The sequence below is a fragment of the Eretmochelys imbricata genome, chromosome 3, assembly GCF_965152235.1.
Source record: "Eretmochelys imbricata isolate rEreImb1 chromosome 3, rEreImb1.hap1, whole genome shotgun sequence".
Lineage (NCBI taxonomy): Eukaryota > Metazoa > Chordata > Testudines > Cheloniidae > Eretmochelys > Eretmochelys imbricata.
Genome location: NC_135574.1, coordinates 161,125,650 through 161,149,081, shown reverse-complemented (window position 1 = coordinate 161,149,081; position 23,432 = coordinate 161,125,650). Strand labels below are relative to the sequence as shown.

At 44.0% G+C, this 23,432-nt stretch overlaps 1 protein-coding gene across 1 annotated transcript; it reads left to right on the top strand.

The window, feature by feature from the left end:
* Positions 1-1,873: 1,873 nt before the first annotated feature.
* Positions 1,874-22,467, top strand: MTARC2 (mitochondrial amidoxime reducing component 2). The gene is made up of 7 exons (XM_077813731.1): positions 1,874-2,169; positions 3,191-3,364; positions 8,114-8,276; positions 10,511-10,651; positions 12,663-12,724; positions 12,803-12,874; positions 19,840-22,467. Exons 1-7 carry the CDS (start codon positions 1,895-1,897, stop codon positions 19,964-19,966), a joined length of 1,014 nt encoding a protein of 337 aa, XP_077669857.1. The 5' UTR covers positions 1,874-1,894; the 3' UTR covers positions 19,967-22,467.
* Positions 22,468-23,432: the final 965 nt, after the last annotated feature.

Below are 23,432 nucleotides of genomic sequence, written 5' to 3'. Positions count from 1 at the left end.
ACACCCTAATGCATAGAGGGGCTGTACCTGAGTGAGTTCAGTGATGCGTAACCAGGTTTGTACCTGTGTATAAGAATGCATCCCTGAGTGGATGTCTTTGTCTGGCCTAAGGTGCAGTGGCAAATCCCGCCACTGACTGAGCCGGTCCATTGTCAGGGACCACATATGTACTAGCAGAACTGTAGACATCTGATCCGGGGAGCTAGAAACTGTGTTTCATTTGTCAATAAACCTGGCTGGGTGCCTTTGTACCTATTAGAGTCTGTGGTCATTGGGCAGTTTGCTCGAGATCTGCTGTGCCAGCTAGCTGCGCAGAGCTGGGATAGCACACAGGGAGAACACACACATGCAGCCGACTGTTATCAGCATTGATCAGAGCACCACACCAGTGATGTCTGACAACAACAGGCACAGGGCCAAGTCATGAGTTACATGGGCTGTGGAGTGCCTCAGAGAAGGACAGGTTTTGCCTTTGCTTCTATATGTAAGCTCAGAGTGATGCTGGTTGGAAATTTGTCATGGCCAATTTTGAAGTGGGAAATTAATGATTCAGGGAAACTTTACAGAGAAATCAACTATCAAGTGGTATTGGTCTCCCAGTGAAGAGCGTTACACAATAGTAAAGGTATTTTACAGTAACTGGTGTGGGCTGACTATGATCAGTCATGTTGCAAATATATAACTATGCCAGAACCTAGAATTGTAGGTTCAAGAATTGTACCTTTTTTTTCCTGGCTAAGGGGACAAAGTATCAACTGTAAGTGTAATGTTAGATATCCCAGCTGAGACTCAGTGGACAAGGTGGTAACTGGGAGAACCTCTGCATGGCTCAACCAGCAGATTCTGAGGCCTGGTTTGCCCTACACAATTAGGTCCTTGAAAGGCAGTTTATGTTTACCTAATTATGTCAGTGTATACACAACAGCCTTGTCCCCTTGATGTAAGTGCCCTACTACACCCACATAGTAACTCCACCTTCACGAGAGAAGTAGGGCTTATGTCAGTGTACTTAGGAGGAGACAGTGTCTATGTACACAGTGTTTAATACATCCAGAGTTGCCTATCTTGTCTATTTCACAGCTCCATGCTGAAACTACGAAATTGACAAGAAACCCTGGCTCCCTGCTCCCAACCTGGCTGCTGCCTGGAGGCTCCCCACTTAGGGAGCCAAGAAGCCCAGGGAGGCTGCCCTCCGTTCCTAGCCAAAAGCGGGTAGCTGAGATCCTTGGGGGCAAGTGGGCTCCCGGGGGGAGCTGAGCGCTCAGCCCAGCACACTGCCCCTCTTCAGCCCCCGCACTACTTACTTAAGTGCACTTAAGCCTATCGCGTAGACATGCCTCCAGTCTCATCTCCCGGGCTTCCACCGCCCCTTTAGAAATCCACTCACTTCCCTGGAGTGGTTCGCGGCTTTACCCCCTTGTCAACGAGACCCAGACCCAGGTTCTTTCCCCCGAGGATGAGGGGTTCTCCACAGGCCCGTCTCCACGCTGCAATGGGAAGTAGGGGGCTCTCCGTCCCGCCATAACCGTCGGGGTATATGGGGCGGCGGCGATGGACGTTAGAGGGCGATTTCCAGCTTACCGACAAGGAGACGTGGGCGCTGAGCTAGGAAGTCCGATGCCCGGGCGAGGGGCGCGGGCGGAGGCTCTGCACGGCGCGAGTGGGTCCGGGGCAGCGGCGGCGGCTTTTCCCGCCCCGGCAACCTCGCAACGGCTGTTTCCAGCGCCTGGAGAGCGGGGCCGGCTGGGGTGAGCGGGCGGGAGGCAGGACCGCTCGGCCCCGGGGGCTGGGCAGGGTCCGGGGGGGGGCCCGGCAGGGAGGGGCGGGACGGTGGCAGCCCGGACCCGCCCCGTCCTCATCAGCCGCGGCCTCCGCCCCCCTCGCCTCAGTCGCCATGAGCGGATCCAGCTGGGCCCTGGGGGGCTCCGGCCTCCTCCCGCCGCTGCCCCAGGCCGCCTGGCTCGGCGCTGCCGGCGCGCTGGCCCTGGCCGCCCTGCTGGGGGCCGCGGTGTGGCGCTGGGCCGGGCGGCGGGCGGGCAGCCCCCGGCTGCAGCGGGTGGGGACGGTGTCCGGCCTCTTCGTCTACCCGGTGAAGTCCTGCCGCGGGGTGCCCCTGCGGCGGGCCGAGGTGACGGCGCTGGGGCTGCGCAGCGGGGAGATGCGGGACAGGTACCGCCCGGGGGCCGGGGCGCTGCGGGAGCTCCAGGCCCCTTAGAAGCGCCCCACTCAGGCCGTGTCGCCCCTGCCCGCAGCCCCGTGGCTGCCCGCTTCGCCCCCGCCGCCCCCTGGAGGCGAAGGGGAAGAGGTTGTTCGGCGTGAGAGGTTGACCCGTGCTTCAAGGGCCCCAGTGAAGCGCTTTGCAGTCAGGGGGAGGCTGTGCCAGGGGGCGGCCCTTTCCCTGGCTGGAAGGGGGGCTCTGCCTAGCTCTGAGGCTTGTCTCTCTCGCCAGCAGATGTTGGTCCAGTAAAAGAGAGTCCCTCACCCACCCGGTCTCTCTCATTCACCCAAGGAGATCGAGACTAAAACTCAAGATGCGACTCTCATGTTTAAGGCTACGATTTTGTCGTGGACGTTTTTAGTCAAAGTCGGGGACAGGTCAGGGGCAATTTAACAAAAATTCAGGGAAGCTGTGACCTGTCTCTGACTTTGACTGAAAATGTCCATGACAAAACGGGCAGGGAGGAGGGTCGAGCACCCTGCCCTGCTGTGGCTGGGAGGGACCCCGCCTGTGGCAGCTGGGGAGCTCCGGGGGATTCTCCCACCGGCAGCATTAGCTGAGGAGCTGCCTGGGATGCCCCAGCCACCCACTGCCCTTGGTGGCTGGGGAGCTCTGGGGGTCCCCAGCACCCACGGACTGGGGAGCTTCGGGGGATCCCCTGCCAACCGTGGCAGCTGAGGAGCTGCTGGGGATCGGAGCTGTCTGGGGATTTCCCCCACCCGCCCTCAGTTGTGCTATAGCTTATTAGTTTTAGTAATAGTCTTTTTAATGAGAGACATCACTGCATTGTACAGGGCATAAAGGGGAGGGACATCAGACTTACTAAGGAAAAACCTGAGTAGTTATGATAAGAAGAAAATGTCTAAGCTCTGTGCATCAGGAAATCTCTCTCTTTGCACTCCAGTGTCTTGATCATTGATGGTGCTGTGTAAGTAAAATGTTTAATATATTTCATTCCCTTTTAAATTGCAGGTTTTGGCTTCTGATTAATGAGGATGGACATATGGTTACTGCCCGACAGGAGCCTCGGCTGGTCCTGATTTCCGTAAACTGTGAAAATGGCTACTTAACCCTGAATGCTCCAGAAATGAAGGAATTGCGTGTTCTAGTCAAACTCTCCAGGAAGAATCCAGTGCACAATTGCAGGTATTAGAGGAAGATTTTTCTTTTTGAAGTACTAACTTTAATTTAATATGCTTGTCTTTCAGTATTTTACAAAGAAAGTGTAATGTACCTTAATGGGCTTGATGCAGGAATTACTGGGTGAAATGCTATGGTCTATGTTATGCAAGAGGTCAGGCTATGTTATCATAATGGTTCCTTCTGGCCTTAATTTTTTAATAAGTCCACTTATTATTGAAGTCAAATTTTCGGAGAGGACATCAAGGTTATCAGAGATTATACACTATATCTGCCAAATTACTCATACCTGTTTACTGTCTATTCTGCATTTAGCTTGGCTGCATGTTTGCATTTGAAAATCTTGGTCACGTATGTAGCTATTTCTTGATTTCCAATAAGCAAATTTTGTGTGATGTGCAACATCACATAGAATTGGTAAACTGGAATTTATGACATTAGGTATTTTACCTGTACTGAAATCTACCTTGGAAAATGGCCAGTGCCTAGCAGAAAAGGGAAGAACACTTTTCCCCTGTTAAAATGTCAGTTACATTTAAGAATATTGTGGCAGCTCTAAATGTTGGTAACCCACATGAGTGTGGTGCCAAGGGCTTCTCCTTTGGATAGCAGAAGACATTAGAGTACCAATTCTTCTAGCTGCTGGCGTTGAGAATAAAGCAGCTTTATAAGGAACTATATTTGCCAACTCTAAGTGTAAATTGTTGCTATGGAAACTACTATTAACTATTTAACTATTAACTGTTGTAGTTCAGTTTTTCTTTTTAATTTACATAAGATGGATATAAATTGACAGTGATGCTGTTTACGATGGACAGCTTGGGGGGAAAATAGCATTATCTTTTTAAAATCTGTCTACTATGTATTCTAAGATCTGATCCACAATATTTCACTTTTCAGAGAAAATGTCATTTAAAAAAAAATGTTTGTAGTCCCTCCTCTGTGCTGTGGTTCAAGCTCCCGCCCTTCTATTTGGTGCTTGCTATCACTGATGTTCGGAGTGACGTATCCTCTTTTTCCTTCCAGGATTAGCTTCTGGGTTCTTTTCTGGTGTCTGGTGCCTCCACCCACTGTGACTCATTGCTCTGCTGTTCTTTGAGAGAATTAAATGGTAGTGGTAGCCGGCAAGAAATATAAAGCCCACTATACAAGGGACAATAAAGCAAACAAACACAACCCCCTGCAAAGGATTGACACACCCAAAATAACAGCATAGCAAAGGGGGACTTTATTGGATACAGGAAAATAGGATCTGGGGAAGGAAGGGGTTAAGGTTATATCATAAGTAAATAAATAAGTAAAAAATATATCATTCCCTAACTTCCCAACACTCGCAACTCATCCTAACCCCCGGCTCCATCCCTGGCACCTTCTTAGGCAAATTGTATGTTAAGGCTGAGTCCTGAGATGGAGTGTTGCAGTGCTGTGTTGTTGGCCAGCTTAAACAAAAAAGCCCTCTTACCTGGGGGCTGCAGGGGCAGGGTGCTCTCCTATCTTCTATCAGGCTTTCTGATTATGTGAAAAAGTAGCCCAAAAATTGCTAGCCACCACCACTGGGCTCCTTTGGAATCTCCTGTGGGCTGCTTGTGTCCACCCAGTTGGGAACTTTCTGTGCTGGGAGGCAGGGCTGGGGCCCCTGTCCTGCAGCCTGAAATAGGGGAAGGGAGGTGGAGCTGCTGGCAGTGGAGGGTGAAGGGCAAAGAGCTAGGGCTGTGAGACAGATGGATCTGCAACTCTCCTCCTCCCCTGGCAGGCAGCCTGCCTTGGGAAAGCCCTGTGACAGTGCCAAGCAGGTTTTCCTTGCGACAGGGCTTGGAGCTGGAGTCTCTAGGGTAGCAACCAGAGAGGTAAGTTGCTGAGTAACCTCCCTCAGGACTGCACTGGGACAAAGGGTGGTCCTAGAGCTTCTTGGGCTGGGGAAGAGGGGCCCCCATAGGTTTGTTTCCTTGCCCTGATGGAGAGAAGAGCTCCCGGTAGGTTCCTGTTCCTCTGTGCAGTCTCTCCATCCGAGACTCCCACCAGGGCTCATGCTATGCTGACTCCCCCTATCCTTAGCCTGCAGCAGTGGTTCTCGACCAAGGGTATGTGTATCTCTTTGGTTACACAGACGTTTTCCAGAGGGTATATCAACTCATCTAGATATTTGCCTAGTTTTACAACAGGTATATAAAAAGCACTAGCAAAGTCAGTACTAAAAATTCATAGAGACAATGACTTGTTTATACTGCTCTATATACTGTATGCTGAAATGTAAATACAATATTTATATTCCCGTTGATTTATTTTATAATTTATATGGTAAAAATGAGAAAGTAAGCAACTTTTCAGTAATAGCGTACTGTGAAACTTTGGTATTTTGATGTCTGATTTTGTAAGAAAGTAGTTTTTAAGTGAGGTGAAACTTGGGGTCCGCAAGACGAATCAGACTCCTGAAAGTGGTACACTAGTCTGGAAAGTTGAGAGCCACTGGCCTGCAGGGCTGGATTAATCCATCATCAGACCCTACGCAGACATACACTTCTGGGCCCCTGTCTTCTAATTTGAATAAGAATACACTTCAGTGATGTTCCCTGCAATACATATCTCTGCAGTAAATTTGCATCCCAGCTTGTTTACTCCTATTGGAAAAGGAATTAGTTTCTGTACCTGGCCAGTACTCTCCTTTCTTCTTGATTCTATTGGGAAGGCAACGTAAATCTCAACTGTGTGTGAGGACTGTCTCTGTCTACTCATTCACTGGTGCAGATTTGTGCATGAATTGAAAGAACTTCACCCACTTGAGTGAGCAGCATTGCGATCTGGTGCATGGGGTCACAATCACAACACCCCTTCAATATGTCTTGGCTGCCATTCTGTCATGATGGAGTGAATCTGCATTGGGGTGTTTATACAAAAACAACAACCTCCACTCCCCACGCTACATATTTTGGGACCCCCCATGTGAACTTACTGCAGCTCCCAAGAAGCGGCCACCAGGTCTCTGCAGCCCCATGGCACATGGGCGGCCAGGGAGGCTCCATGCCCTGCCCTGGCACCTGCAGGCACCGCCCCCGCAGCTCCCATTGGTCGTGGTTCCCGGCCAATGGGAGCTGTGGAGCCAGCTCTGGGGGCAGGGGCAGTGTGCGGTGCCACCTTGGCTGCCCATGCGCTTAGGGGCCGCAGGGACCTGGTGGCTGCTTCTGGGAACCATGTGGAGCTAGGGCAGGCAGGGAGCCACCGGTGTGCCACCGACCAGACTTTTAGTGGCTCAGTAGGCCATGTTGACCGGAGCCACAAGGGTCCCTTTTTGACTGGGCTTTCCAGTCGAAAACTGGATGTCTGGCAACTCTAACTGCCATAGAGCTCAATTCCCTTTGTGGGCAGTGGGATTCTCACAGGGACTCCAGGGGTAGCTCCCACAGTTAAGTTTTAAAACTGAAACTAAAACAATGTCTCAGGCTGTGCAGTGTTGGGGGCTGTGCAGCTCTGGTTGGTCACTTGTTTAGCTCACCCCATACACCAGCCTCACTATTTGCCTCAGCAGGAGTTTCTGATTCCTTCTGTCCCCACCCGTTACTCCACGCAGGCTGAGAAATGGTGTCAGAGGACTATGGTAGCCATTATAGTTGTTGTCCAGTTGGTAGGGCCCCCTAACTAGATGATCCTTGTTGTCCCTTCTGACCCTATGGTTCTGTGATTCTATCTCATTCCATAACTCAGGGCTTTGCACACGTTTATAATAAGGGGTACTTCAGAGAGACAAGTTTCATATATCACCCTATTTTTACCTTCCTGTGTTGGGAAAATGTTGGACTTACACAGCCCTCCCCCAAAATGAGGGGTTATTTTGTCAGGAACTGCAGGATCAAATGACTCTAAATTTGTTTCACGCACTCTACTCTGGCTTCTGAATTGACAAACCCATTCTCAAGCTGATTTGACTGAGTATGTGGATTTAAAAAAAGGATGCAATATCCGCTTTAAACAGAAACCATCTTGCAGCCTTAACTATGGTATCGTCTATCCTTGCCCCTTAATAAAAAATGCTTAAGGAACAGAAAGACTATCTTTGTGGTGATAAAAGTGTCACCTGATGTAATCTTTAGGTGGCATAATCTCTCATTTTTGTCTAAATTCTCATGCCCCTAGAATTTGAGGCAACACTTCCTTAATCACAAGGGATGGGATTAACAAATGTTGATCGACAGTGACTAACTGCTCTTGGAAACTGTCATTCGCTTGCTTAAATTGATCAAATCTAAATTGGTGTATCTTTTGGTAAAGGTTTTCTGTCTTTTAAAAATGAAAAATGGAGTGGAATTATACTTGGTATTATTGACACAAGTGTGTAGAATAAATCTCACTTTTTTCTTTTAAATCTAGCATGGCAAATGGATGTTGTGTATTATAGTACATTGTTGTAACAGTTAACTCAGCCTAACTTGTTCAGTCCCTAACAGGTGGGAAATTCGATTACTGTATTTATCAGTACCACTGTTCTGGTTGCTTGTCTGCAAGGAACTGGCGTTGCGTGTACTGGATTTGTTTGGATTTTTTAAACATTTGCACAGAATGTATTAGTGGGTCCAGAATTAAACTTAGAATTAGTCGGAATCCAAAAATTCCATATTTAATCTCTTTATCGTCACTCAGAGAGCTCATTGACGGCATCTTTTTCTTTGTTTTATAAAAGCAAGATGTTTGATTTTGGATTGTGGAGATGAAAATAAGTCCACTTGAGTTCTCTGCTTTTAAACGATCTCACGCTTCTTTTAGGTTGTTTGGATTGGATATCCAAGGCAGGGACTGTGGAGATGAGGCAGCTCAGTGGTTCACCACCTTCTTGAATACACAGTCATATCGACTGGTGCATTTTGAGCCACACATGGCCCCTAGGAAGTCCAGAGACGTATTCACCACTTTCCGATCCACAGATGAGGTTAGGTGAAAGTTTTCCTCGATAATCCTTTTTTGTGTGTGTCTTCCTTCCCACCCAACCCTCCTATTGTAATACTTGTTCTATGGGGAAGCCTGGTCATACTGAAATACCTACTTCATGCATATGAGCAGTCCCATGGGTTTGCTCGCTTGCTTAAATTGTGTTTTAAATCAATTAAAGTTATTGAACACGAAGAGCTACAGAATCTGAGGCTGTCATTTTGACAAGAAGTGACCCAGCACGTGACTAAGGGGAACTCCTGATGCACTTTAATGAATGAGAGATGCTGGGGTTTTTGAAGGCAGTTCATTGATAAATTCAATGTGTCCTGAAACTCCCTCTGCTGTCTCTATCCCCGGTTCTGTGCAGCACTGTTCTAATATGAACGGTCTTTACTTCTATTTTGTTTACAGATACTATAGTGGCTGGATTGAGCCCTGTGTTAATCAGAGGGTTAGTGCTTCCACTGAGGAAAGCCCACACAAAAGAGGGTTATGGCAGCACAAGCTGCCCACAATCCCTTCTCCCTTGGAGTGGGCCTGCAACCACTGCATTAGAAACCGGGTACAAGGGCAGGGAAGTTGGGTGATGTGCTAAATCAGTGCACTCCTTTGGCAGCCTCTGCTTCCTGGGGTCAGGAATGGACAGCTGCCCTTCCTCCGTCTCATTCCCATCCTCCACTGTACCTCCCCTAAGCAAAATCCTCAAGGGAGCTGGGTGTTGAAAACAGTATCTCTCCTTCTCCAGGTAAGAGTTCCCCCTGGAGTATAGTTGGCTCTGGTAGTGCATGGAGATGCAGATTGAGTACCCTGCCCTGCAGCTGTGAGTGTTGTTGTTTATTGAGCATCAGCATTTTACCTGGTGTTGTTGCTTAAACAGAAAACATGTACAAGAAATATTAAAATCTCTACTCTCTGTGTGCGTCTTCTTGACAAGTAAATGAAGACTAATTAAGACCATTAAGAGGGGTAATGGTTTCAATGAAGCGCTCACTGAAACAGAAGATACTGTAAGGTGCTAATTTGGCAGATGCAGGTACACAGGGAGCACAGCGTGGTGCTGTTGATGTTAATGTGGAGGATAGAGCAATGTAAACAAATTTCATTGCACATTTTCACTTATTTGAGAGAGGGGAGGTACAGACTACCTGTCATTTTACAGATTTTGTACAATGTGTGCAAGGAAAAAAGGATGGTTTGGGAGGGAAGGGAGACTTTCAGTGTGCACTGAAACTCTCCTGAAAACTGCCTTCAAAGTCTTACGCTTGTCCCATGTACGGATGTGTGCAGAGGGAGTTTTCTTAAAGTATTATTTAGTAACGCTTTTTGCCAAAGTGGCAGCCTCCATGACAAAAAGTCAGTGCCATTAATGATCAATTGCAACTTAATTTTGATAATGTTTGTTGAGTAAATCTCTTACCCAGAGTTTGTGATAGAGTGGATTCAGTCTATCAGAAAATCTCATTTGATATAGATTGAAATAAGGAAATATTGAAAAACATAGTCAGTTTGCTATTTGTAAGACTGGGGACAGGAAAGGGAATTGTCTTTTTTTCTGACACTCCAGAGAAAGACATCCCTAGGCAGAGAACTATAAATATGCAAATAAACTTCATGCTGACCAAGTGGTATGCAAAGAAGGGTAGAGAATTAGGAACTAAGCTCTCTGTGGGCTGAAGGAAACACTTGACTTGCAGAAAAAAATTAGAAAAATAATAGTTCTGGACTTTGTTTGTAATTAAATAGGGGTCACCTTTTATATGAAAATTCCATTTATAAATCATTTATAAAATAGTAGTAAATGATTAATAGATGTTTTATCAAATGGTTAATTGATTAGAGATTGTTAGAGTCCAACAACTCAATGGGTTGCTTATAACCTTCTGTAATATCTTCTACTGATATCTGCAACACGGAAAACTCGTGTCTGTAATATTCTTCTATCTATTATTGATCTTTTATAAACAACTTATAAATGGAAATTTGTATTTGGTCAAACTTTACTATTAATTTACAGTGGCTACTATGCTGGGAAGGGACAAATTATTTCACTTCTCAAAATACTGCCCCTGAGTCTTAAGAATGTGACTACAACATCATAAAACTATGTGGCTAATATATGGCCATCAGTTCACAGTTATCTGTTTCTTGGCCATCAAAAGTTCTGCAGACTTTGACTGTTGAGAAGCATTTTCTTGTAGGAGCATTAGGATTTATTTGCCTTCATTTTTGTAGATTGCCTATCCTGACTGCAGCCCGGCCATGATCCTCTCAGAAGCTTCGTTGGAAGATCTAAATACTAGGCTGGAGAAGAAAGTTAAAATACAGAACTTCAGACCAAATATTGTGGTTACGGGTTGCTGTGCTTATGAGGAGGTAAATGATCTGCAGCAGTGATTTTAAAACTTTTTTTCTGGGGACCCAGTTGAAGAAAATTGTTGATGCCCGCCACCCAGTGGAGCTGGGGATGAGGGGTTCAGGGTGTGGGAGGGGCTCAAGGCTGGGGCAGAGGGGTTGGGGGTCAGGAGGAGGTCAGGGCTCTGGGCTGGGGTGCAGGCTCTGGGCTGGGGCCGGGGATGAGGAGTTTGGGGTGCAGGAAGGGGTTCTAGGTTTGTGGGGGAGCTCAGGGCTGGGGCAGGGGATTGGGGTGTGGAGTTACCTCTGGTGGCTCCCGGTCAGCAGCACAGCCAGGATGCAGAGGCAGGCTTCCCGCCTGTCCTGGCACCGCGGACTGCACTGCGCCCCGGAAGTGGCCAGCAGCAGGTCCGGCTCCTAGGCAGAGGCGCAAAAGCGGCTTCACGCAACTCTCTCCTGCAGGCACCATCTCCCCTCCCGTGGGGGCAGTGCGCGGAGCCCTGTGGCCCCCCTGCCTAGAAGCTGGACCCACTGCTGGCTACTTCCAGGGCTCAGCGCAGTGTCAAAACAGATAGGCACTAGCCTGCCTTAGCTGGGCAGCACTGCTGACAGAACTTTTAACGTCCCGGTCGGTGGTGCTGACCAGAGTGACCCAGAGCCTACGTGCCATGACCCAGTAGTAGGTCGCAACCCAAAGTTTGAAAAACCCTGATCTACAGTACTTTAATTGCTATTTGTTCTGAGTGTTGGATGTGTTCTTCAGAACCCTATTTCCTTGGGATATAGAGTCCAAAGAACATCTAAAGCCTTGGCTGTCCTTGGGATTAACTCTGATTTAGCCATCAATAGCCAGTGACTGGTGTAGCTGCAATGGTGTAAACCCCAAATACATATAAGGAAAGCAGCTATCTTGGGGTTTGCCCTGGCACATCTGGCCACCAGTCGCTGACTCCCAGGTACAAATAGAGCCTTAGAAATTATACTATAAATGCTTGCAAAGTTTAAAGGGAGATAATAGGTTTGTGGATATTAATTGATATTTATGCAACCTAGTGAAGCATAAAATGAATGTATTGAAAATGTGAGGCTGGGACTTCATGCTTGCCTTTAGACCTCAAATGGGAAATCTTATGTACAGTATAAGACGTTTAATGATAGAGGAAAAAAAAATTTGGGAGTGAGTGTGTATGATATTTTATCACATTTTGCTTATAAATAAAAGCTCATTCTGATGGTCCAATAGTACCATAACTGCTGCATATTTATTGGTTCTCTAACTTTCAACATTTAATTAGTGTAGATAAAACTGTGGGTTTACATGGTGGAGCGGTGCAGATTTTACATGTTTGGGCTCACTCTGGAGAGTTCCTCTTTGCTCCTGAGGACCTAAAATTCCCATTGCAGGATTGTGCCTCTGTCTTCCAAGTAGGATTGCATTAGGAATCTTCTGCGCTGATAAGTGAAGACTGACTTTGCTTGTTTTCATTGATAACGTTTTGTGGAACTGTAGTTAACTTAAAAATTTTTAGATTAAATACAGTGTTAATTATCAATTGTGAAATCGGAACACAAACACTTATGACTAGAAAATACACTCTGCAGAAGGCTTTTTTGGTTCTCCCTTTTTGTATTAACCTGCATTTTATGTTTGGTAAATTACGGGTTTTTAATAAAAACCATGTCTGGTTTAAGACAGGCACATTAAATGACCTGGTTGTCACCTTTTAGTGGCGTGTATCTGAAGCAATTTGGTAATGCATGCAGCTGACCCTGTAACTTTTGCAAAACTGATCAGTCTGCTTTGAGTAGATGATTAATATACTGATGTTGACAAATGCAATGATAACATGTTTTATTAAAAATAATAGCATATCTATTCTAGCTCTTATTATGAGGATGCAAGAAAGCATGATGCTGTAAAATGATGCTTCGTCTTATAGTAATGACTGTGCTCAAAGCCAACTTCTGGGAAATATTTAAATGCAAATATTGTGAAAATATAATATTATATCAATGTTTACATTTCCCTTAGGATTCCTGGAATAAGATACAAATTGGTAATGTGCAGATGAAAGGGACAATGGCTTGCCCCAGGTAAGGGTTTAAGAATATACTTGAAGGACAAATAAATATTGAGTAACTGCTGTTGCCTAACATTGTCTATCATTACAGGTGTATTTTAACAACTGTTGATCCGGAAACTGGGATCATTGACAGAAAGGAGCCACTGGAAACACTGAAAAGGTAGCAAAAATAATAGTGTCTCATCTTGATTCAGCAGTTATCTTAAAAAGAAGGCATTTGAAACGTGTGTTGCGTGTACTCATACAACCTTTTAAATTGCAAACTTTTGGGTTCAGTCCTTGCCTATGCACTATATTGAAAAGAGGACTCATTAAAACTCTCCTCCGCCCACATCCTATATATAGGACTCCTTGATCCACTTTTCAGTATAGTGCACCTGTATAGTCTAGGCAAAGACTGGACCCAAAGTATACAATCTTTTACATTGCATAATTTAACTGTCTAATTGTAGCTGGTAATCATTTATATCTGTCCTACAAATAGATAAACTATAGTGTGTGTGTGTGTGTTAGAGACAAAGAGTGTTATTGGTGATGCAAGTAGCATCACCTTTCTTAAGGTCGCCTCACACTTCCCATTTGAAGAACCCTTTTTCAGTTACTTATAACTTTGCCAAACTTTAACTACTTGGGCTGAAGTTTTGTATGGTAGGTGTCTGCCTTAGGCAGGCTTTGTTTTTGTTGTTTGGGAGAGAGTGGGGTTGGATTTTAGCCAGAGATTTAGCCACTTCTGAGAATGAGGCTAGAGAAAAATGTTTTCCCCATATTTAACACCCCCCCCCCCAAACTTTGGTGATCTTTTCTTTGTAAAGCTCTAGTGCCCCCATGCTTTAGATGAGGGTCTTCACATGTGGTGGTGGGGCTTTATTTCAGGAATGTGCCTCTTGCTATCCCTGTGAAAATCCTCCCATATGAGGCCAAATTATAAGCCTTTGAAAACTTTCAGTTTGTATATGCTCAGTAGAGACTTCATAGAATTTTACCAGATACATTCCCTGAAGATTCTGTCTGCACTAGTCATTCTCCAGCCTGAGGCTGAGCAGGACTTCTCCTGCAATTCAAGCTTTGGGCTGCTGTGGGATGGGCCTAGGTCCAGGTCTGGGCACCTGAACTGAGAGCAGGGAGACTTTCTCTCCTGTGCTCTAAATGAACCCCTGCTGGGCCGGGGCATAGTGGAGGAGGAAACTGCCTGATTCAGATTTGAATGCAGAGTGGACAAGAGCTGGACCTGTGGGAGGTGGGGGTAGAAATTGGGAAATTGGGAGACTGGTGGGGCAGGAAAGGAGGGGGACTGGTAGTTGGCAGGGGAGGGAATTGAGACTGGTTGGGCAAGGAGATGGGGAGGGGAGAAAATGGACGGACTGCAATTGGCTTGCAAGGAGACTGCAGCTGGGAGCCGAGGAAGGAAGACTGGGAGCTAGTAGATGGGAGAGGGAGGAAACTAAGATGGGATGAGGAGTTAGTAGATTCTGGGACTGGCTGGGCAAGAATACTGGGACTGAGAAGTAGTGGGACGGAGGGAGGAAAAAATAAGTGATCATGTAATTAAAGACTGTCATGATGCATACCCAAATTAAGATAGCACAGGCAACCTTTATTCTGGCATTTTCTGACTACTGAGTGCTTGACTTTATTAAGGTTGCAGTGTGTGTAGTCTATATAATAGATTACAGGAATGTCACAGTGAACCCTAGAATGTCTGTTGAGTCAGTGTGAAGTGATGGAAACAGTTAAAAACATGGCTGAGAGCTCTCTTTGTTTAGAATATCATCAGGTTCAATCATCACCGGAAGTGCTGGCCAGTTTTTAAGTTCTGAGCCATTTTGACTTTACGAAATACACCCATGTGGTGTACAGCTATAGTTAAGCATCCATGCCAAGAGTCCCTAGACCATTGTGATACCACAGGTAACGCAACCAGTCATCACCCTTAGTCTACATCTAATTTGCATGCAACGGTTTCATTGGTTCTTTGAGGGAGACTGCACACAGATGGTGACAGCCATCTGGTAGCCATGGTGGTAGCCATGTTAGTCTGTATCAGCAAAAAAAATCGAGGTGTCCTTCTGACACCTTAGAGACTAACACATTTATTTGGGCGTAAGCTTTTGTGGGCTAGAACTCACTTCATCAGATGTGTGAAGTAAAAGATACAGGAGCAGGTATAAATACATGAAAGGATATATATCTACCAATGTGATCTATGCCATCATGTGCCAGCAATGCCCTTCTGCCAAGTACATTGGCCAAACATGGCAGTCTCTACGCAAAAGAATATGTGGACACAAATCAGACATCAGGAATCATAACATTCAAAAACCAGTAGGAGAACACTTCATCTCTCTGGTCACTCAATAACAGACCTCAAAGTGGCAATTCTTTAACAAAAAACTTCAAAAACAGACTCCAACGTGAAGCTGCAGAACTGGAATTAATTTACAAACTAGATACCATCAGATTAGGCCTGAATAAAGACTGGGTGTGGTTGGGTCATTACAAAATCTAAACTTAATTTCCCCAATGCTAATTTCTCCCTACTGTTACTAACACCTTCTTGTCAACTGTCTGTAATGGACTACTCTCTTACCCCTTCAAAATTTATTTCTCCTCCCATGGTATCCTTGTGTTAATTGATTTATCTCGTTAGACTGACCTAACACTTGGTAAAGCAACCCACATCCTTTCATGTATTTATACTGTATCTTTTACTTCATACATCTGATGAAGTGGGTTCTAGCCCACGAAAGCTTATGCCCAAATAAATTTGTTAATCTGGTGCCAAAAGGACTCCTCATTTTTTTTCACAGATGGTGAGTTATTTGGCCCAACTGTCAGACCCATTCAATAGCTTGGGGCTTTCAGCTACTTGTGTGCGTGACAATGATCAGTCAGTCTCTCATGTGTGCTGCTCCATTCCATTAATTATCTTATCTGTCCTACATTGTCACCCGTCTAACTAGCTTGCATCCATTAAAGTGACCAAAATGAGAGAGCATACTTCAAGTGTTCTCTAACCTTCGCCCTGTAAAGCCATGTGTCCTTTGACTTACTGGTGCAGGAAGTGAAACCAGATATTATAGGTATAACAGAGACCTGGTGGAATAGTAGTCATGACTGGGCTACAGGTATTGAAGGGTATGTGCTGTTTAGGAAAGACCGAAATAAAGGTAAAGGTGGTGGAGTAGCACTGTATATCAATGATGAGATAGAATGTAAAGAAATAAGAAGCGATGAAATGGATATGACTGAGTCTGTCTGGGCAAAAATTAAATTGGGGAAGAAAACTATTAGAGCCTCCCCTGGGATAGTGCTTGGGGTGTGCTATAGACCGCCGGGATCTAATTTGGATATGGATAGAGCCCTTTTTAATGTTTTTAATAAAGTAAATACTAATGGAAACTGTGTGATCATGGGAGACTTTAACTTCCCAGATATAGACTGGAGGACGAGTGCTAGTAATAATAATAGGGCTCAGATTTTCCTAGATGCGATAGCTGATGGATTCCTTCAGCAAGTAGTTGCTGAACCGACTAGAGGGGATGCTATTTTAGATTTGGTCTTGGTGAGTAATGAGGACCTCATAGAGGAAATGGTTGTAGGGGATAATCTTGGCTCAAGTGATCATGAGCTAATTCAGTTCAAACTGAATGGAAGGATTAACAAAAATAAATCTGCAACTAAGGTTTTTGATTTCAAAAGGGCTGACTTTCAAAAATTAAGGAAATTAGTTAGGGAAGTGGATTGGACTGAAGAATTTATGGGTTTAAAGGTAGAGGAGGCCTGGGATTATTTTAAATTAAAGCTGCAGAAGCTATCGGAAGCCTGCATCCCAAGAAAGGGGAAAAAATTCATAGGCAGGAGTTGTAGACCAAGCTGGATGAGCAAGCATCTTAGAGAGGTAATTAAGAAAAAGCAGAAAGCATATAGGGAGTGGAAGAAGGGAGGGATCAGTAAGGCAAGCTACCTTATTGAGGTCAGAATATGTAGGGATAAAGTGAGACAGGCTAAAAGTCAAGTAGAGTTGGACCTTGCAAAGGGAATTAAAACCAATAGTAAAAGGTTCTATAGTCATATAAATAGGAAGAAAACAAAGAAAGAAGAAGTGGGACCGCTAAAAACTGAGGATGGAGTGGAGGTCAAGGATAATCTAGGCATGGCCCAATATCTAAACAAATACTTTGCCTCAGTCTTTAATAAGACTAAAGAGGATCTTAGGGATAATGGTAGCATGATAAATGGGAATGAGGATATGGAGGTAGACATCACCATATCTGAGGTAGAAGCGAAACTCAAACAGCTTAATGGGACTAAATCGGGGGGCCCAGATAATCTTCATCCAAGAATATTAAAAGAATTGGCACAAGAAATTGCAAGCCCATTAGCAAGAATTTTTAATGAATCTGTAAACTCAGGGGTTGTACCGTATGATTGGAGGATTGCTAACATAGTTCCTATTTTTAAGAAAGGGAAAAAAAGTGATCCAAGTAATTATAGGCCTGTTAGTTTGACATCTGTAGTATGCAAGGTCTTGGAAAAAATTTTGAAGGAGAAGGTAGTTAAGGACATTGAAGTCAATGGTAAATGGGACAAAATACAACATGGTTTTACAAAAGGTAGATCGTGCCAAACCAACCTGATCTCCTTCTTTGAGAAAGTAACAGATTTTTTAGATAAAGGAAACGCAGTGGATCTAATTTACTTAGATTTTAGTAAGGCGTTTGATACGGTGCCACATGGGGAATTATTAGTTAAATTGGATAAGATGGGCATCAATAGGAATATTGAAAGGTGGATAGGGAATTGGTTAAAGGGGAGACTACAACGGGTCCTACTGAAAGGTGAACTGTCAAGTTGGAGGGAGGTTACCAGTGGAGTTCCTCAGGGATCGGTTTTGGGACCAATCTTATTTAATCTTTTTATTACTGACCTGGGCACAAAAAGTGGGAGTGTGCTACTAAAGTTTGCAGATGATACAAAGCTGGGAGGTATTGCTAATTTAGAGAAGGACAGGGATACCCTACAGGAGGATCTGGATGACCTTGTAAACTGGAGTAATAGGAATAGGATGAAATTTAATAGTGAGAAGTGTAAGGTCATGCATTTAGGGATTAATAACAAGAATTTTAGTTATAAGCTAGGGACGCATCAACTAGAAGTAACAGAGGAGGAAAAGGACCTTGGAGTATTGGTTGATCATAGGATGACTATGAGCTGCCAATGTGATATGGCTGTGAAAAAAGCTAATGTCGTCTGGGGATGCATCAGGAGAGGTATTTCCAGTAGGGAGAAGGAGGTTTTAGTACCGTTATATAAGGCACTGGTGAGACCTTACCTGGAGTACTGTGTGCAGTTCTGGTCTCCCATGTTTAAGAAGGATGAATTCAAACTGGAACAGGTACAGAGAAGGGCTACTAGGATGATCCGAGGAATGGAAAACTTGTCTTATGAAAGGAGACTCAGGGAGCTTGGCTTGTTTAGCCTAACTAAAAGAAGGCTGAGGGGAGATATGATTGCTCTCTATAAATATATCAGAGGGATAAATACCAGAGAGGGAGAGGAATTATTTAAACTCAGTACCAATGTGGACACAAGAACAAATGGATATAAACTGGCCACTAGGAAATTTAGATTAGAAATTAGACGAAGGTTTCTAACCATCAGAGGAGTGAAGTTTTGGAATAGCCTTCCGAGGGAAGTAGTGGGGGCAAAAGATCTATCTTGCTTTAAGATTAAACTCGATAAGTTTATGGAGGAGATGGTATGATGGGATAACATGGTTTTGGTAATTAAATATTCATGGTAAATAGGCCCAATGGCCTGTGATGGGTTTTAGATGGGGTAAGATCCAAGTTACCTGGGAAAGAATTTTCTGTAGTATCTGGCTGATGAATCTTGCCCATATGCTCAGGGTTTAGCTGATCGCCATATTTGGGGTCGGGAAGGAATTTTCCTCCAGGGCAGATTGGAAGAGGCCCTGGAGGTTTTTCGCCTTCCTCTGTAGCATGGGGCACGGGTCACTTGCTGGAGGATTCTCTGCTCCTTGAGGTCTTTAAACTACAATTTGAGGACTTCAATAGCACAGATATAGGTGTGAGGTTTTTTTTGTAGGAGTGGTGGGTGAAATTCTGTGGCCTGCGTTGTGCAGGAGGTCAGACTAGATGATCATAATGGTCCCTTCTGACCTAAATATCTATGAATCTATAAATATCTATGACTTGTATACTTCGAGGCCCCAATCTTGCAATAACTTACCCCAATCATCCTTAACTTTCTCTTGAAATCAATGGGATTACTCACGGTAGTAAAATTAGGCAAGTGTGTAAGGGTCTGCAGTTTTGGACCCTTAATACAGCCAGCATCTTATCAGCTTTCTTCCCTGCCTCTGCACGCTGAACTAAGAATTGAATTGTCAGATCTGTCAGTGCACCCAGATAATCTCCTTCCAGCAGTGTTAACTAGTTTACTGCTATTTAAACTGTACTGGTACTTAAGCACCGAAAACTGTTATGCGTGTGTGAGATAATTTACTCACAGCAGTAGCCTCACTAAGTTCAGTTCATTGTGTTTGCCAAAAGAAAATCTATTGACTATTCACATCTTATTTATTCACATCTTATTGTACTTCAACAAAAATTACCTTTACTCTTCATAATTCCATGGAACCTTGAAACAGACCTATTTATTTATAACCATTTATTTTCCGCCACTGCATTTGTCCAGGGTGCACTACTGTAGGGCAGCCCATATGTGCTGGGCTGCTTGTGTATTTAAATGCTGCATATTTCTTTAAGTGTTTAAGTTTTTGTTCAGTTTTTTTTAAATAGTGGTAGTGGTATGAAGAGAGATGAGTGAAGAGTATCCCAGAACATGATCTACTGCTAATTTACAATGAAGGGATGATATTAAAGTTACTTCAAAAAACCCCATTAACCTCTGTTACCTAGGGCATAATGTCTGTGGATTCTATTTATGTCTTAAACACATACACAGAATCTGGGTACTTATATAAGTTCATTATTCTGTTGTGTTTCCTCCAACTTAAAACAACCCCCCCCCTTTTTTTCTCTACTTCTTGAAGCTGTGTTTTTCCTTAAGTGATTAATAATGATCATTTTCTCTGTGCAGTTACCGTTTGTGCGATCCTTCTGAGCGACATCTTTACAAATCCCACCCTTGGTTTGGATGGTATTATGGAATTGATAAAACTGGAACGCTTCAGGTTGGAGACCCTGTGTACAAGATAGTCCGTTGACGGAAGATGCATTTTGAGTGGAAAATAATTGTTCATTTATATATGCAAATGTTTTTCTTCTGTGAGCACAGAGCCTGAAATAACTCTTTGATGTTATCTTGAGGTAAAAAAAATGTATCCCCCATTCTTTGGGACTGTGTAAAAGTACACTGTCCTTGATTGTCCACAGATCCTGTGAGGTGCCAAAGTCTTCTCAGATCAGTCAGTTCACTAATGTGCCTTGAGCCCCTAAATCTAAAACTAAATCTTTAGTTTTCCATTAGAGTGTAAAAGGCAAGCTGTCCAACACTTAGATCAGATTATAAAGTGATTTTTCAGTCTTACACATGCACACTTGTATTATTGCTATCTGTGGAATGAGGCAAGAGGGTGAAACAAGTTGGATAATAATAGTTGAATGTTCCCTTCAAGGTTTGCATATGTTTTAAATTCCTATTTAAGTTGTAATGTCTTAAGAGAACTACCTTTGGAACGTTTTGATCTCTTGTTACTTTGTTGTGGATTGGCAGGCAGAGCAAGAAATTCTGAACCAGTAAAAGAGTGGGTTGTGACAAGGCATGAAGTAGGCTAGAATGTTTTGGAGCTTAGATTCTCTACTTTCTATTGTGAACATTGAAGTGCCGTTCTGTTTGAACATTCCTGAATAACAACCTAGTAAAGTGAAGAAGTAGGCCTGTTACTGACAGTACTGTTAGTTAATTAGTTAACAGTACTGGGGAAGCACTTACCATGCTTGTTGCAAGTAATGCACGCCTGCTTGCCTGCCTACCTATCTCACATTGGTGTTGCCAAGGATTGACTGATGTTTGTAAAGTGCTATATAAATGCTAAGTATTGTTGCAGCAACATGTATCCCAGTATTAGCTCCTGAAGAAATGTAACCTTGTTTGTGCACAATGTGGTGAATGGTGGCAGGCAGTGGAAGAACAAGTGTCCCCATGGGCAGAATTTGGTGCTCATGCTCCTGAGCATAAAGAAGTTGAACAAAATTTAAATCCATTAAAATTACAGTAATTAAAAGTGGGCTTTTGGGGGATCTGGGGTAGATAAGTTCAGATGAATATTTTTTAATACAAATGTTTAACTTTTTTAACTGATGGAAATTTAATTATTTAATTGAAGCAGCTAGGGGAATGAGATTATATAAACATTGTTAATCAGACAATTCAACGATGGTTTTCTACAATTATGTAAAACTGTAAACTGGATTTTAACTCTAGAAATAAATATAAATCAAAATATAAACTACAGAGTCCTAACTACTGTTTAATATGATATACAATTTGAGGAACTTTGTTCTCTTGGCTTTTGCCATTTGATGTTACATCTTACCTAAGTTGGTGTTTAGTTATTTCTCTGCTGTTTCATATACCTTTTGGAAAAGGCCCTTCCCCCTGGTGCCCTACTGTTAAAGCCCTAAAGTTAAAGGCTTTGTGTAAGAAGCAGATGCCAAGTTCAGTATCCAAGTGCCCTTGCATTGCTGTGGAGAAAGGCTTCAGTGCAGAAAAATCTTCAGATTTCTGATGTGGGGAGAGAATCATCAGCAGCCTGGATCTGTGTGGATATTGGCAAAGAATCATCCTTGAACCTGAAGCCGGCATGTTGATGCAGAACAATCCTTCCAGTACAGGACACATCAGAGCTTAGATACCTTCTTGTTTATCTTGTGCTATGTAGCTAAGAACAAAGACTCAAAGTAGACTAGATCCTGGCCCTGCTGTGGTCCATTTAGAATAGTCTAGTAGCACAAAGGGACAGAATGCTGGGTTGGGTGAATCTTTGGTTAGGTTGAGCCAGCTCTGCGCTCCCTGCTTCCCTTGTGATCCTTGGTGTGCATGAGGCATTAAATGTGTGGTTGGAACACTGCATCCGATTAAGTGAGCTGCAGCTCACGAAAGCTTATGCTCAAATAAATTGGTTAGTCTCTAAGGTACCACAAGTACTCCTTTTCTTTTTGCGAATACAGACTAACACGGCTGCTACTCTGAAACCTGTTGTACCCTTGACATCTTTGGCTGTGTCATAAATATAAAGGGAAAGGTAACCACCTTTCTGTATACAGAACTATAAAATCCCTCCTGGCCAGAGGCAAAACCCTTTCACCTGTAAAGGGTTAAGAAGCTAAGATAACCTTGCTGGCACCTGACCAAAATGACCAATGAGGAGATAAGATACTTTCAAAGCTGGAGGGGGGGGAGGGGAAACAAAGGGTCTGTCTGTGTGATGCTTTTGCTGGGGACAGATCAGGAATGCTCTTCGTAACTCCTTAAATTAGTAAGTAATCTAGCTAGAAATGCGTTAGATTTCCTTTTGTTTAATGGCTGTTAAAATAGCTGTGCTGGAGGGAATGTATATTCCTGGTTTTTTTTGTCTTTTTGTAACTTAAGGTTTTGCCTAGAGGTATTCTCTATGTTTTGAATCTGATTACCCTGTAAGGTATTTACCATCCTGATTTTACAGAGGTGATTCTTTTACTTTAATTAAAATTCTTCTTTTAAGAACCTGATTGCTTTTTCATTGTTCCTAAGATCCAAGGGTTTGGGTCTGTGTTCACCTATGCAAATTGGTGAGGATTTTTATCAAGCCTTCCCCAGGAAAGGGGGTGTAGGGCTTGAGGGGATATTTTGGGGGGAAGACGTCTCCAAGTGGTCTCTTTCCCTGTTGTTTGTTCAGCACGCTTGGTGATGGCAGCATAGGGTTCAAGGACAAGGCAAAGTTTGTACCTTGGAAGTTTTTGACCTAAGCTGGTAAGAATAAGCTTAGGGGGTCTTTCATGCAGGTCCCCACATCTGTACCCTAGAGTTCAGAGTGGGGAAGGAACCTTGACAGGCTGATATAACCGTTCCCTGACGGCTGTTACTAGTCAAGGCAAGTTAGAGCAGCCATTACGATCCCTCACATGCATAAAGCATATACTTAACTTTGCAGGACTGGCCCCTGTTTAAATCATTAATTCTATTTCATCCTATCTGGCAGCAGTTTGCCAAAGAGAACTCTCAAACAGATTATGTAACTGTGCTATCAGCGTTTACCTCTGAACTTTGTCACAGTAGCTTATTCCTGCTAGAGGGGATGTAATAGCTGCTGAAAATTTTAACACTAGCGTTCTCAGGTGACAATGGATATGGTAGCTAATGTGATAACCTTTATTGTACCAACAAATAAATACGAGGTGGTCCGCTTTCTCCCTTCTTCACATTGAAGCAATTCCTGTAGAAAAAATGAAGACGCTAGAAAATGCCCACAGCCTGTCAGGAGTTAATCACTGATTCCCTCCCACCCCCATAGAGGTGATGGTGGTGGCAGGTGGGGAGGAGAACATTGAGGAGAGCTGAGTGGGATGAGAGGAGAGTTTATTGTCTGGAGCATGGGGTTTTTCTTGATAGAGGCTGAATATGCAGATTTAACTTGAGGGGTGAGATTTGGGGTTATCTTGGATGTTGGGGAAGCACAGGAACAGAATACC

What these genes read in the sequence shown, in the direction of transcription:
- MTARC2 (XM_077813731.1), top strand. Translation starts at nt 1,895, where the DNA reads ATGAGCGGATCCAGCTGGGCCCTGGGGGGCTCCGGCCTCCTCCCGCCG. An exon ending in AATCCAGTGCACAATTGCAG is followed by an intron (nt 3,365 to 8,113) that starts GTATTAGAGGAA and finishes CGCTTCTTTTAG; the next exon opens with GTTGTTTGGATTGGATATCC. An exon ending in GGGACAATGGCTTGCCCCAG is followed by an intron (nt 12,725 to 12,802) that starts GTAAGGGTTTAA and finishes CTATCATTACAG; the next exon opens with GTGTATTTTAACAACTGTTG.